Source organism: Pseudophryne corroboree, chromosome 2 (assembly GCF_028390025.1).
Source record: "Pseudophryne corroboree isolate aPseCor3 chromosome 2, aPseCor3.hap2, whole genome shotgun sequence".
Lineage (NCBI taxonomy): Eukaryota > Metazoa > Chordata > Amphibia > Anura > Myobatrachidae > Pseudophryne > Pseudophryne corroboree.
In genome coordinates this window covers 752,770,113-752,785,563 of record NC_086445.1, presented here as the reverse complement: position 1 = coordinate 752,785,563, position 15,451 = coordinate 752,770,113, and the positions used below count along the sequence as shown (strand labels likewise).

Here is a 15,451-nt window from a genome sequence, read left to right as displayed (position 1 = left end):
ATTATGGTTAATCAATTCTGTATTGATACTAGCACAATACTGACCTAACTGCAAATTCTTTTCTATACTGTTTCTAGGAAGCCTTTGGTTTCATTGAAAGGGGAGACGTTGTTAAGGAAATATTCTTTCACTACAGTGAATTTAAAGGAAACATGGATGCCTTACAGCCTGGTGATGATGTAGAGTTCACAATCAAGGATCGAAATGTATGTCCGTACTCTTATCTCCTCACTTTCCACCAATACATAATAAGCTGCTTCTTAATTATCTTGCTTGGTAGTAATAATGAATTTTTTTGGTAGGGTAAAGAAGTGGCAACTGATGTGAGGCTTCTACCTCAAGGTACTGTTATTTTTGAAGATATCAGCATTGAACACTTTGAAGGGACAGTTACCAAAGTCATCCCTAAAGTACCCAACAAAAATCAGGTAACCCTCTAATATAAGTTTAGGATAAATATATCTAGTAACTCTGGCTGTACGCAAATTTAATTTAAGAACCAAATGTTAGATTAATCTAGTTTTTTTTCAATAAATGCATTTGTTAGTTAAAAAAAACTGCCGACTGATGGTGGTTTAGTGTCTGAAGTTACTGTATGTATATAAATATCCCCATGTCTACAGCTACTTTGTTTTAATTTAAATGTATACAGTGTCTTAGTGTTTTTTTAGATTTGTGCTTAACTCGGAAGAAAATTGCTAAACTTTTTTTCTGAGATGTCTCTTATAAAACCAGTAAAATTACATACATAGGATGTTGGTACTTACAGATAAATCCCTTTCTCTGATTCCGTGGGGACACTGGAGTTACAATAAGTATTACACAGATAATTATATATAAGAAAGCGCTATATTATCTGGGAATTTGTTTCCAGTTTCAGTTGGCGCTGGGTGTGTGCTGGCTTACTCTGTGTCTCTCCAAAGGGCCTTATTGGGGAACTGTCTCCATATAAAGTATCCCTGTGTGTGTGGGGGTGTCGGTACGAGTGTGTCGACATGTCTGAAGCGGAAGGCTCATCTAAGGAGGAGATGGAGCAGATTGTTGTCTCCGTCGGCAACGCCGACACCTGATTGGTTGGACATATGTAATAAGGTCACATTTGCATTTAAAACATTCCACAAGAGGATGGACAAGGCAGAGTCCAGGGAAAAAGCAGGGAGTCAATCCATGGCTTTGATGGTGTCACAGGGCCCTTCAGGGTCTCAAAAACGTTCTCTATCCCAAATAGCAGACACTGATACCGACACGGATTCTGACTCCAGTGTCGACTACGATGATGCAAGGTTACACCCAAGGGTGGCCAAAAGTATTCTTTATATGATCATTGCAATAAAAGATGTTTTGCATATCACAGATGACCCCTCTGTCCCTGACACGAGGGTGCGCATGTATAAGGAAAAGAAACCTGAGGTAACCTTTCCCCCATCTCATGAGCTGAACGAGTTATTTGAAAAAGCTTGGGAAACTCCAGACAAAAAACTGCAGATTCCCAAGAGGATTCTTATGGCGTATCCTTTCCCTGGACAGGGTACAGTGGGAATCCTCGCCCAGGGTGGACAAGGCTTTAACGCGCTTGTCCAAGAAGGTGGCGCTACAGTCTCCTGACACGGCAGCCCTCAAGGATCCTGCTGATTGCAGACAGGAAACTACCTTAAAATCTATTTATACGCATACGGGTGCTTTACTCAGACTGGCAATAGCATCGGCATGGGTATGTAGCGCAGTTACAGCTTGGACAGATACCTTGTCAGCTGACTTTGATACCCTAGATAGGGATACCATTTTATTGACTTTAGGTCATATTAAAGACGCAGTCTTATATATGAGAGAAGCTCAAAGAGACTTTGGGCTACTAGGTTCGAGAGCCAACGCCATGGCGATTTCTGCTAGGCGTGCCCTGTGGACCCGCCAATGGACGGGTGATGCCGACTCGAAGAAGCATATGGAGGTTTTACCTTACAAGGGTTAAGTTTTATTCGGGGAAGGTCTTGCGGACCTGGTTTCAACAGCTACCGCGGGTAAATCTACCTTTTTGCCTTTTGTTCCCCCGCAGGAAAAGAAAACTCCACAATATCAGATGCAGTCCTTTCGGTCGCATAAGTCCAGAAGAGGTCGGGGCTCCATCCTTCCTCGCCAGAGGTAAGGGTAGAGGGAAAAGAACGCCTGCTTCGGCTAGTTCCCAGGAACAGAAGTCCTCCCCGGCTTCTACTAAATCCACCGCATGACGCTGGGGCTCCACTGAGGGAGTCCGCGCCGGTGGGGGCACGTCTTCGACTCTTCAGCCAGGTCTGGGTTCTGTCAGACGTGGATCCTTGGGCGATAGAAATTGTATTCCAATGCTACAAACTGGAATTCGAAGAGGTGCCCCCTCGCCGATTTTTCAAGTCTGCCTTGCCAGCTACTCCCCCAGAGAGGGCAGTAGTGTTAGCTGCGATTCAAAAGCTGTGTCAACAGCAGGTGATTATCAAGGTTCCCCTAGTCCAACAGGGAAAAGGGTACTATTCGACCCTGTTCGTGGTCCCGAAGCCGGATGGCTCGGTCAGACCCATTTCAAATCTAAAATCCCTAAACCTGTACTTGAAAAAGTTCAAATTCAAGATGGAATCGCTCCGGGCAGTGATCTCCAGTCTGGAAGGGGGGGATTTTATGGTGTCACTAGACATAAAGGATGCATACTTTCATGTCCCCATATATCCTCCATCAGGAGTACCTGAGATTTGCTGTACAGGACTGTCATTACCAGTTTCAGACGTTGCCGTTTGGGCTTTCCACGGCCCCCAGAATTTTCACCAAGGTGATGGCGGAGATGAATGGGGCTCCTGCGCAGGAAGGAGTCACAATTATCCCGTACTTGGACGATCTCCTGATAAAAGCGAGATCGAGAGAACAATTGCTGAAGAGCGTATCGCTCTCCCTGAGAGTGTTACAACAGCAGGGTTGGATTCTAAATCTGCCAAAGTCACAGTTGATTCCAACGACTCGACTATCATTCCTAGGCATGATTCTGGACACAGAATAGAAGAGGGTTTTTCTCCCAATGGAAAAAGCCCAGGACCTCCAGAACATGGTCAGAGACCTGCTAAAACCAAAAAGAGTGTCTGTTCATCAATGCACTCGAGTTCTGGGGAAAATGGTGGCAGCCTACGAGGCCATCCCTTTCGGCAGGTTTCATGCGAGGACGTTTCAGTGGGACCTTCTGGACAAGTGGTCCGGGTCCCATCTACAAATACATCAGAAGATAAGCCTGTCCCCCAGGGCCAGGGTGTCTCCCCTGTGGTGGTTGCAGAGTGCTCAACTTCTAGAAGGTCGCAGGTTCGGCATTCAAGACTGGGTTCTGATGACCATGGACGCGAGCCTCCGAGGATGGGGAGCAGTCACACAAGGCAGAAATTTTCAGGGACTATGGTCAAGCCAGGAGGCTTGCCTGCACATCAACTTACTGGAATTGAGGGCCATATACAACTGCCTACGACAAGCGGAGAATCTTCTTCGCGACCTACCGGTTCTGGTTCAATCAGACAACGTCACAGCAGTGGCTCATGTAAACAGCCAAGGCGGGACAAGGAGCAGAGTGGCAATGGCGGAAGCCACCAGGATTCTTCGCTGGGCGGAAAATCACGTAAGCGCTCTGTCAGCAGTCTTCATTCCAGGAGTGGACAACTGGGAAGTGGATTTCCTCAGCAGGCACGATCTCCATCCAGGAGAGTGGGGACTTTCATCAAGAAGTTTTTGCAGAGATAACAAGTCTTTGGGGAATTCCTCAAATAGACATGATGGCGTCACGCCTCAACAAGAAGCTTCGGAGGTATTGTGCCAGGTCAAGGGACCCTCAGGCAGTAGCGGTGGACGCCCTGGTGACACCATGGGTGTTTCAGTCTGTCTATGTATTCCCTCCTCTTCCTCTCATCTCAAAGATATTGAGAATCATAAGATGAAAAAGAGTGCAGACAATACTCATTGTTCCAGATTGGCCTCGAAGGGCCTGGTACTCAGATCTTCAGGAAATGCTCACAGAAGATCTGTGGCCTCATCCTCTCAGGGAGGACCTGTTACAGCAGGGGCCCTGCGTGTTCCAAGACTTACCGCGGTTACGTTTGACGGCATGGCGGTTGAACACCGAATACTAGCTGGGAAAGGTATTCCGGAAGAAGTCACCCCTACGCTGATAAAGGCTAGGAAGGAGGTGACGGCGAAACATTATCACCGTATCTGGAGGAAATATGTTTCTTGGTGTGAAGCCAAACATGCGCCTACGGAGGATTTCCATCTGCGCCGTTTTCTCCACTTTCTACAGACAGGACTGGATATGGGCCTAAAGTTAGGCTCCATTAAGGTACAGATTTCGGCCTTATCTATATTCTTTCAGAAGGAATTGGCTTCTCTCCCGGAAGTCCAGACTTTTGTAAAGGGAGTGCTGCACATCCAGCCTCCTTTTGTGCCCCCAGTGGCACCATGGGACCTTAACGTGGTATTACGGTTCCTAAACTCTCACTGGTTTGAACCGCTTCAGAATGAATTAAAGTTTCTCACTTGGAAGGTGGTCATGTTGTTGGCCTTGGCATCTGCGAGGCGGGTGTCCGAATTGGCGGCCTTATCTCACAAGAGCCTGATTTTCCATATGGATAGAGCGGAGTTGAGGACTCGTCCTCCATTTTTGCCCAAGGTGGTTTCATCGTTTCATATGAACCAACCTATTGTGGTGCCTGTGGCTACGGGTGACTTGGAGGACTCCCAAGTCCCTGGATGTAGTCAGGTCATTAAAAATCTATGTAGCCAGGACGGCTCGGGTTAGGAAAACGGAAGCACTGTTTGTCCTGTATGCGGCCAACAAAGTTGGCGCTCCTGCTTCGAAGCAGACTATTGCTCGCTGGATCTGTAACACGATTCAGCAGGCTCATTCTACGGCAGGGTTGCCGTTTCCAAATTCGGTAAAGGCCCACTCCACTAGGAGGGTTGGCTCTTATTGGGCGGCTGCCCGAGGCATCTCGGCTTTACAGCTTTGCCGAGCAGCTACCTGGTCGAGTTCAAACACTTTTGCAAAGTTTTACAAGTTTGATACCCTGGCTGATGAGGACCTTGCGTCTGCTCAGTCGGTGCTGCAGAGTCGTCCGCACTCTCCTGCCCGGTCTGGAGCTTTGGTATAAACCCCATGGTCCTTACGGAGTCCCCAGCATACTCTAGGACGTAAGAGAAAATAAGATTTCTCTAACGTCTTAGTGGATGCTGGGGACTCCGTAAGGACCATGGGAATAGACGGGCTCCGCAGGAGACGGGGCACTTTAAGAAAGAATTAGGAATACTGGTGTGCACTGGCTCCTCCCCTCTGTCCCTCCTCCAGACCTCAGTTTGAATCTGTGCCCGGACGAGCTGGGTGCACCTTAGTGAGCTCTCCTGAGCTTGCTAAACAAAGTATTTTGTTAGGATTTTTTTATTTTCAGAGAGATCTGCTGGCAACAGACTCTCTGCTACGTGGGACTGAGGGGAGAGAAGCAGCCCTACTCACTGTGGATAGGTCATGCTTCTTAGGCTACTGGACACCATTTGCTCCAGAGGGATCGAACACAGGAACGCACCCTTGGTCGTCCGATCCCAGAGCCGCGCCGCCGTCACCCTCGCAGAGCCAGAAGCCGGCGTGAGAAGCAAGAAGACTTCAAAAGCGGCGGCAGAAGACTCTAGTCTTCATATGATGTAGCGCACAGCACTGCAGCTGTGCGCCATTGCTCCCACATTAAACCCGCACACTCCGGTCACTGTAGGGTGTGTGCTGGCATACTCTCTCTCTGTCTCTCCAAAGGGCCTTGTGGGGGTTCTGTCCTCAAATAGAGCCGGTGTGCCGGTACGCTTGTGTCGGCATGTTTGACGAGGAAGGCTATGTGGAAGCAGAGCAGGTACAGATGAATGTGGTAACGTCGGCGCCGACACCCGATTGGATGGATATGTGGAAGGTTTTAAATGATAATGTTAATTCCTTGCATAAAAGGTTGGATAAAGCTGAAGCCTTGGGACAGTCAGGGTCTCAACCCATGCCTGACCTTACAGCGCAGAGGCCGTCAGGGTCTCAGAAGCGCCCACTATCCCAAATTGTTGACACAGATATCGACACGGATTCTGACTCCAGTGTCGATGGCGATGATGCAAAGTTGCAGCCTAAAATGGCTAAAGCCATCCGCTACATGATTATAGCAATGAAGGATGTAATACACATCTCGGAGGAAAACCCAGTCCCTGACAAGAGGGTTTATATGTTTGGGGAAAAAAGGCATGAGGTGACCTTTCCCCCTTCACATGAGTTAAATGAGTTATGTGAAAAAGCTTGGGAATCTCCAGATAGGAAAGTGCAGATTTCCAAACTGTTGCTTATGGCGTATCCTTTCCCGCCAACGGACAGGTTACGCTGGGAATCCTCCCCTAGGGTAGACAAAGGTTTGACACGCTTATCTAAGAAGGTAGCCCTGCCGTCACCGGATACGGCCACCCTAAAAGATCCTGCGGATAGAAAGCAGGAAGGTATCCTGAAGTCCATTTATACACATTCAGGTACCCTGCTAAGGCCGGCAGTTGCGTCGGCCTGGATGTGTAGTGCTGTCGCAGCATGGACAGATACTTTATCTGATGAACTTGATACCTTGGACAGGGATACTATATTACTGACCCTGGGGCATATAAAAGACGCTGTCCTGTATATTATTGATGCCCGGAGAGACATTACCCTGCTGGGCTCTAGAATAAATGCAATGTCGATTTCGTCCAGAAGGGTGCTGTGGACTCTGCAATGGACAGGTGATGCCGACTCAAAGAGGCACATGAAGGTTTTACCTTATAAGGGTGAGGAATTGTTTGGGGATGGTCTCTCGGACCTAGTTTCCACAGCTACGGCTGGGAAGTCAAATTTTTTGCCATATATTCCCTCACAACCTAAGAAAGCACCGTATTACCAAATGCAGTCCTTTCGATCACAAAGAGGCAAAAAAGTCCGAGGTGCGTCCTTTCTTGCCAGAGGCAGGGGTAGAGGAAAGAAGCTGCACAACACAGCTAGTTCCCAGGAACAGAAGTCCTCCCCGGCTTCCACTAAATCCACCGCATGACGCTGGGGCTCCACAGGTGGAGCCAGGATCGGTGGGGGCGCGTCTCCGACATTTCAGCCACCAGTGGGTTCGCTCACGGGTGGATCCCTGGGCTATACAGATTGTCTCTCAGGGATACAAGCTGGAATTCGAAGTGATGCCCCCTCACCGTTACCTCAAATCGGCCCTGCCAGCTTCCCCCTTAGAGAGGGAAACAGTGTTAGCGGCAATTCACAAATTATATCTCCAGCAGGTGGTGGTGAAGGTTCCCCTACTTCAACAGGGAAGGGGTTACTATTCCACTATGTTTGTGGTACCGAAACCGGACGGTTCGGTCAGACCTATTTTGAATTTAAAATCCCTGAACATTTACCTGAAAAGGTTCAAGTTCAAGATGGAATCGCTCAGAGCGGTCATTGCAAGCCTGGAAGAGGGGGATTTTATGGTGTCTCTGGACATAAAGGATGCTTACCTGCATGTCCCCATTTATCCACCTCATCAGGAGTACCTCAGATTTGTGGTACAGGATTGTCATTACCAATTCCAGACGTTGCCGTTTGGTCTCTCCACGGCACAGAGAATATTTACCAAGGTAATGGCGGAAATGGTGCTCCTGCGAAAGCAAGGAGTCACAATTATCCCATACTTGGACGATCTCCTCATAAAGGAGAGGTCCAGAGAGCAGTTGCTGATCAGCGTAGCACGCTCCCGGGAAGTGTTACAACAGCACGGCTGGATTCTGAATATTCCAAAGTCGCAGCTGATTCCTACAACGCGTCTGCCCTTTCTGGGCATGATTCTGGACACAGACCAGAAGAAGGTTTTTCTCCCGACTGAGAAGGCTCAGGAACTCATGACACTGGTCAGAGACCTCTTAAAACCAAAACGGGTGTCTGTGCATCACTGCACGCGAGTCCTGGGAAAGATGATGGCATCATACGAGGCCATTCCCTTCGGCAGGTTCCATGCGAGGACTTTTCAATGGGATCTGTTGGACAAGTGGTTCGGATCACATCTACAGATGCATCGGCTGATCACCCTATCCCCCAGGGCCAGGGTGTCTCTTCTGTGGTGGCTGCAGAGTGCTCACCTTCTCGAGGGCCGAAGATTCGGCATTCAGGACTGGGTCCTGGTGACCACGGATGCAAGCCTCCGAGGGTGGGGGGCAGTCGCACAGGGAAGAAATTTCCAGGGTCTGTGGTCAAGTCAGGAGACTTGCCTTCACATCAATATCCTGGAACTAAGGGCCATATACAACACCCTAAGTCAAGCGGAGACCCTGCTTTGCGACAAATCGGTGCTGATTCAATCAGACAACATCACCGCAGTGGCTCATGTAAACCGCCAAGGCGGCACAAGGAGCAGGGTGGCGATGGCGGAAGCCACCAGAATTCTTCGCTGGGCGGAGAATCACGTGCAAGCACTGTCAGCAGTGTTCATTCCGGGAGTGGACAACTGGGAAGCAGACTTCCTCAGCAGGCATGACCTCCACCCGGGAGAGTGGGGACTTCATCAAGAAGTCTTCACATAGATTACAAGTCGTTGGGACCTGCCACAGGTGGACATGATGGCATCCCGCCTCAACAAAAAGCTACAAAGGTTTTGTGCCAGGTCAAGAGACTCTCAGGCGATATCTGTGGACGCACTAGTGACACTGTGGGTGTTCCAGTCGGTTTATGTGTTTCCTCCTCTTCCTCTCATACCCAAGTTGCTGAGAATCGTAAGAAAAAGAGGAGTGAGAACAATACTCATTGTTCCGGATTGGCCAAGAAGGACTTGGTATCCGGAGCTGCAAGAAATGCTCACAGAGGACCCATGGCCTCTGCCTCTCAGACAGGATCTGTTGCAACAGGGGCCCTATCTGTTCCAAGACTTACCGCGGCTGCGTTTGACGGCATGGCGGTTGAACGCCGGATCCTAGCAGAAAAAGGGATTCCGGATGAGGTTATTCCTACGCTAATAAAGGCTAGGAATGACGTGACGGCTAAACATTATCACCGTATATGGCGAAAATATGTTGCTTGGTTTGAGGCCAGGAATGCTCCTACAGAGGAATTCCAGCTGGGCCGTTTCCTTCACTTCCTACAGTCGGGAGTGACTTTGGGCCTAAAATTGGGGTCCATTAAGGTCCAGATTTCGGCCCTATCCATTTTCTTTCAAAAGGAACTGGCTTCTCTTCCTGAAGTTCAGACTTTTGTAAAGGGAGTGCTGCATATTCAGCCCCCGTTTGTGCCTCCAGTGGCACCTTGGGATCTTAACGTGGTGTTGAGTTTCCTGAAATCACACTGGTTTGAGCCACTTAAAACCGTGGAGTTAAAATCTCTCACGTGGAAGGTGGTCATGCTGTTAGCCTTGGCTTCAGCTAGGCGTGTATCAGAATTGGCGGCTTTGTCACATAAAAGCCCCTATCTGGTTTTCCATATGGACAGGGCAGAATTGCGGACTCGTCCGCAATTTTTGCCAAAAGTAGTGTCATTTTTTCATATGAACCAACCTATCGTGGTGCCTGTTGCTACTCGTGACTTGGAGGATTCCGAGTTACTGGATGTAGTCAGGGCTTTGAAGGTTTATGTAGCCAGAACGGCTCGAGTCAGGAAAACTGAGTCGTTGTTTATCCTGTATGCATCCAACAAGCTGGGTGCTCCTGCTTCAAAGCAAACTATTGCGCGCTGGATCTGTAACACGATTCAGCTGGCTCATTCTGCGGCTGGCTTGCCGCCTCCAAAATCAGTTAAGGCCCATTCCACAAGGAAGGTGGGCTCTTCTTGGGCGGCTGCCCGAGGGGTCTCGGCATTACAGCTTTGCCGAGCGGCTACTTGGTCGGGTTCAAACACCTTTGCAAAGTTCTACAAGTTTGATACCTTGAGGACCTTGAGTTTGCTCATTCGGTGCTGCAGAGTCATCCGCACTCTCCCGCCCGTTTGGGTGCTTTGGTATAATCCCCATGGTCCTTACGGAGTCCCCAGCATCCACTAGGACGTTAGAGAAAATAAGATTTTACTTACCGGTAAATCTATTTCTCGTAGTCCGTAGTGGATGCTGGGCGCCTGTCCCAAGTGCGGACTTCTTCTGCAATACTTGTATAAAGTTATTGCTTGAATAAGGGTTATTTTATGGTTGCATCAGGTTTATCTGATGCTCTGTTGTTGTTCATACTGGTAACTGGGTAAGGTTATCACGAGTTATACGGTGTGATTGGTGTGGCTGGTATGAGTCTTACCCTGGATTCCAAAATCCTTTCCTTGTACTGTCAGCTCTTCCGGGCACAGTTTCCTTAACTGAGGTCTGGAGGAGGGACATAGAGGGAGGAGCCAGTGCACACCAGTATTCCTAATTCTTTCTTAAAGTGCCCTGTCTCCTGCGGAGCCCGTCTATTCCCATGGTCCTTACGGAGTCCCCAGCATCCACTACGGACTACGAGAAATAGATTTACCGGTAAGTAAAATCTTATTTTTAAACCTACCGGTAACTCTTTCTCCTAGTCCGTAGAGGATGCTGGGCGCCCATCCCAGTGCGGACTACTTTCTGCACTGGGATGGGGGGGGTGGTGGTGGGGGGGGGGGGCGACACCTGCTATATCCACCCTGTGTACTCTGGCAGCGGTAGTGAAAACTAACACTTGCTGTGATGTTTTACACTTTTATGGAGACTTTGCCAGTATAAATATCAATGAAGCTCCGGCGCCATTACAGGGGGCGAATTTTCCTCGCAGCGGGACCAGCTGCATTTTGGCACCATCCTCTGCTTACAGCAGCAGGTGCACACCGCTCCTCCAGACACTCGGGATATGCAGGAAAACTGGTACAGGGGTGTAGCAAAGGGGGAGAGCCGCTTTAGTACACAATCTGCATCCTGAAGAGGACTAATACTCCGGTGTTACACCGTGATATAACAGCTTGTAGCCTCAATGGGGCTGTTTAGCTTGGATGTGCTGTTCCCTTCTCTTTGTCTCCCTATCACATACAGTAAGGGTAGGCTTGCTATTTTACTCATCGGTGTATGTGTATATAAGTGTTTACTGTAAACAAGGTAAAACACCAATTATGTAGTGTACGTCACACCAGATTCTCTCCCTCCGCATCTGGTTCCATATCATGTGAGCAATTCAGTGAGTACTCACAACTCAGTGAGGGTGCTGGGGGGGGGGGGGGGGGGGGGGGATCAAGAGCCTTTCTGGCTAGGTGCCATAAAATCCATGTCAGATATGTCATCTCAGCTCACTGCTAATACTCGGAGAACTCAACAACTGTAGCAGGCTTTTGCAGACCTAGCTGCAAGGGCAGATGTTCCACAGCCCCCCTCTCTAGATCAGGACCACAAAAGCTTGGGTTACCTGCTTTACTCTCACTCTGATGAGGAGATACAGGAGGAGGGGGAGGAATTGGAGCCTGTTACTGGGGGTTCCCCTTCTACACAGGCTATTGAACCCCTCATTCTTGCTATACGGGACGTGTTAAAACTCCCTCTAGAGGACGCTGTGGCACAGCAGTCGTTTTTTTTCCCCACACATAACAAACTCAGGGTCACTTTCCCTGATTCTGCAGAGTTAGATGACTTGTTTAAGTTAGCCTGGAAAAATCCAGATAAGAAATACTAAGTGTCAAGACTGTTTTTCACACTTTCTCATTTGCTCCTGAAGACTGGAAACTCTGGGAAGAACCCCCGGCTGTTGACGTATCAGTCTCTCGCCTATCTTAAAAGGCAGTACTGCCAGCTCCGTCCTCCTTTACCATAAAAGACCCTGGTGATAGACTTCAGTGTAGTCTCTATTTTTCTATCAACACATCAGCAGGTATATCACAAAGACCGGTCATAGCAGGTTGGATGATTTATGCCATTCATATGTGGGCTACTCAAATTCAGTAGGGCCTCTCAGGGGCTATGTGTGACTCTCTCAAGGAGATAGGCAATATTAATGCTAGGACCACTGCTATGGTAGTGTCTGCGCACAGAGCTTTGTAGTTGCATCAGTGGATAGCGGACAGAGTCCAATCGCAGTGTAGAGTCTCTTCCTTTTTTTCAGGGGATTGGCTCTTCGGGGTAGAATTGGATACGTGAATTTCTAAAGTTATTGCGGGGAAATACACGTTTCTTCCCTCAGGCCCCGCTGGCTAGATGTTCCTTCCCAGTCCTTTCGGTCTAACAGATTTAGATCTAGGGCCAGAGGTGCCTCCAATGCGGCTAGAGGCACCAGAGGTAAGACAAGAAAACCAGCGATCGCAGGTTCTCAGGAGAGCACCAGTTCAGCTTCCACTAAGGCCTCAGCATGGTCTTGAGGTGGGAGCTCGGCTGTGTCACTTCAGCCACATGTGGGAAAGATCTTGCCAGGATACCTGGGTAAAGGACCTCATTTCTCAGGGCTACAAGCTGGAGTATGACGGCGCTCCTCCCCAAGATTTTTCAAATCAAGCTTATCAGCTTTGGAGGATACGCGTGTTACTCTGCAACAGGCGGTCAATATTGTCCCTTATTTGGACGATCTCTTGATAAAAGCGATATCCAGGGAGCTTTTATTGCTCCGTATAGACCGCACTATCCAACTTCTGTCACACCATGGTTGGGTCCTCAATTTACAGAAGTCCCACCATCGAGCCAACTCAGCGGCTACTGTTCCTGGGAATGTTGCTGTATACTGTGGCCCAGAAAATGTTCCTCCCATAGGACAAAGCGAGAACACTTCAGGAGATGGTCCGAATGGTTCTCCGGCCTACTCGAATATCCATCCATCTTTGCATAAGAGTGTTGGGGGGAAAATGGTAGCCTCATATGAGGCGATTTAGTATAGAAGGTTCCATGCCAGAACATTTAAATTGGATCTCCTGAGCAAGTGGTTCGGATCACATCTTCAGATGCACCGGATAATACGGCTGTCACCTCAGGCCAGGATTTCCCTCCTGTGGTGGCTGCAGTCCTCAAACCTACTGGAAGGTCAAAGTTTCGGGATTCAGGATTGGATCCTCCTCATGAGGGATGCGAGTCTGTGAGGATGGGGAGCTGTCACCCAGGGGCTCCGTTCCAGGGCAGGTGGTCAGCCTGCGAAGCCCTACTTTCAAACAACATTCTGGAACTTCGTGCGATCTTCAATGCAATGAAGGCCTCTCCTATACTCAGGGATCACTTGATCTAAATTCAGTTGGACAACATCATGGTAGTGGCATACATCAATCGGCAAGGAGGGACAAAAAGCAGGGCCTGCATGCAAGAAGTGTCAAAGATACTCCTCTGGACAGAAAGAAATGCGAGAGCACTGTCCGCAAATCATTCCGGGAGTAGGCAACTGGGAAGCGGACTTCCTGAGTCGTCACGATCTCCACCCGGAAGAGTGGGGGCACCACCATCAGGTGTTTCAGCAGTTCATAGACCGATGGGGCTGCCCACAAATAGACATGATGGCTTCTCGACTCAACAAGAAGCTTAGCTGGTATTGCTCACGACCCAGGGACCCTCCAGCGAGGGCAGTAGATGCACTGACGTTGCCTTGGCGTTATTGGCTGGTCTACCTGTTTTCTCCAATTCCATTGCTCCCAAGGGTGCTTAAGCGAATCAGGAATCAAGGTGTCCAGGCAATTCCGATTGGCCTCTGAGAGGGTGGTATGCGGATCTTCTGGACATGTCCATCGAAGACCCTTGGCCTCTGCCAATGAGAAGAGCTCTTCTTCAAGGTCCGTTCGTCTACCCGGACTTATGGTGACTTCATTTGACGGCAGGGAGGTTGAGCGGAACATCCTAGCTCACAAGGGCCTTTCCAAAAAGTTTCTTGCTACCATTGTTCAGGCCAGGAAACCTGTGATTTCAAAACACCATCATATCTGGAGAAGATGGGTCTCTTGGTGCGAGGAACGCACGTATCCGCCTGCGGAGTTCCACTTGGGATGTTTCCTGCAGGCCGGTGTGGATAAGGACTTATGTCTGGGTTCCATTAAGGTCTGGATTTCAGCTCTCAATTTTCTTCCAGAGGAAATTGGCAGTATTGCCAGAAGTTCAGACCTTCTTGCAAGGGATGCTTCACATACAACCTCCTTTTTGTGCTGCCCACAGCACCCTGGAATTTGAATGTAGTGTTGGAATTTCTACAGTCCTCCTCCTTGTTTGAACCTCTGACTGTAGAAGACAAGTACCTCATGTGGAAGGCGGTGATGTTATTGGCCCTGGCTTCTGCTAGGCTTGTCTCAGAATTGGAGGCCTTATCGTGTAGAAGTCCCTACTTGGCCTTTTACGAGGACAGAGCGGAGCTCAGGACTAGGCAGCAGTTCCTGACTAAGGTCGTCTCTGCGTTCCACTTGAATCAACCTATTGTGGTTTCGTCAAGTTCTGACACTTCTGCTCCTCCGGAGGCATTGGATGCTTTGCGAGCCTTGAAGATCTATGGCAAGAGACCGGCTCGGATCAGAAAAACTGATTCCTTGTTCACGCTATATGTTGCGCAGAAAAAGGGTTGCCCTGCTTCTAAGCAGTCCATTGCTCGTTGGCTTAGGCTTACTGTCCAACAGGCCTATGTGTAGGCAGCTTTACCTTTTACACAGTCTCTGAAGGCCCACTCTACAAGATCGGTGGGGTTTTCCTGGGCGGCTGCCCGTGGAGTCTTGGCCTCGCAACAATGCTGAGCCGCTACCTGATAGGGGATGAACACCTTTGTGAAGTTCTACAGGTTTGATACCCTGGCCAAAGAGGATTCCCAGTTTGGGCAGGCGTCTCCGCACGTTCTGGAAGCTTTGGGACGTCCCCATTGTACTAATTCCCCAGTATCCCTTATGGATGGTAGAGAAAATAGTTTTAATTACCTACCGGTAAATCCTTTTCTCGTATTCCATAAGCAGGGATGGGGAACCTTCGGTCCTCTAGCTGCTGTTGAACTGCACATCCCAGCATGCCTTGCAACAGTTTTAGCATGGCCAAATAGCAAAACTGTAGTAAGGCATGCTGGTATGTGTAGTTCAACAACAGCTGGAGGGCCGAAGGTTCCCCATCCCTGCCATAAGGGATATTGGGCGCCCGCCTCAGTGTGTTGACTTTTCTGCAGGTTGTCGTTTTTTTAATTTTTTTATACTGTTACCTGTTCAGCTGTTGCTGTTTTGCCAGCCGTTGCTGGTTGTTTTGTTATTGGTGTGTGATTCTCACAACTCCATTTTTATGTTCCTTCTCTCAAGTATGTCTTTTCTCCTTCTGGCACTTTTACCTATAACTGCCTGTGGGAGGGGGCATAGAGGGGAAGAGCCAGCACACCAAGTTGGAAAATTTTAAAGTGCACCAGTTCCATTTAAACCCCATCTATACCCCATCGTACTAATTCCCCAATATCCCTTATGGACTACGAGAAAAGTATTTACCTGTAGGTAATTTAAAATCCTATTTACTAGTTCATTCACTGGAGTTACACTGGGGATGTC

The 15,451-nt window shown here is 48.9% G+C and overlaps 1 protein-coding gene across 3 annotated transcripts in view; it reads left to right on the top strand.

The window, feature by feature from the left end:
• The window catches only part of CSDE1 (cold shock domain containing E1), a 281,875-nt gene that overhangs the window by 154,657 nt on the left and 111,767 nt on the right, over positions 1 to 15,451 (top strand). For all 3 annotated transcript variants that reach the window (XM_063955435.1, XM_063955436.1, XM_063955434.1), the window contains 2 exons: positions 78 to 206; positions 303 to 428. In XM_063955435.1, coding sequence (XP_063811505.1) covers positions 78 to 206; positions 303 to 428 — 255 coding nt within the window. The remainder of the gene's footprint in view (positions 1 to 77; positions 207 to 302; positions 429 to 15,451) is intronic.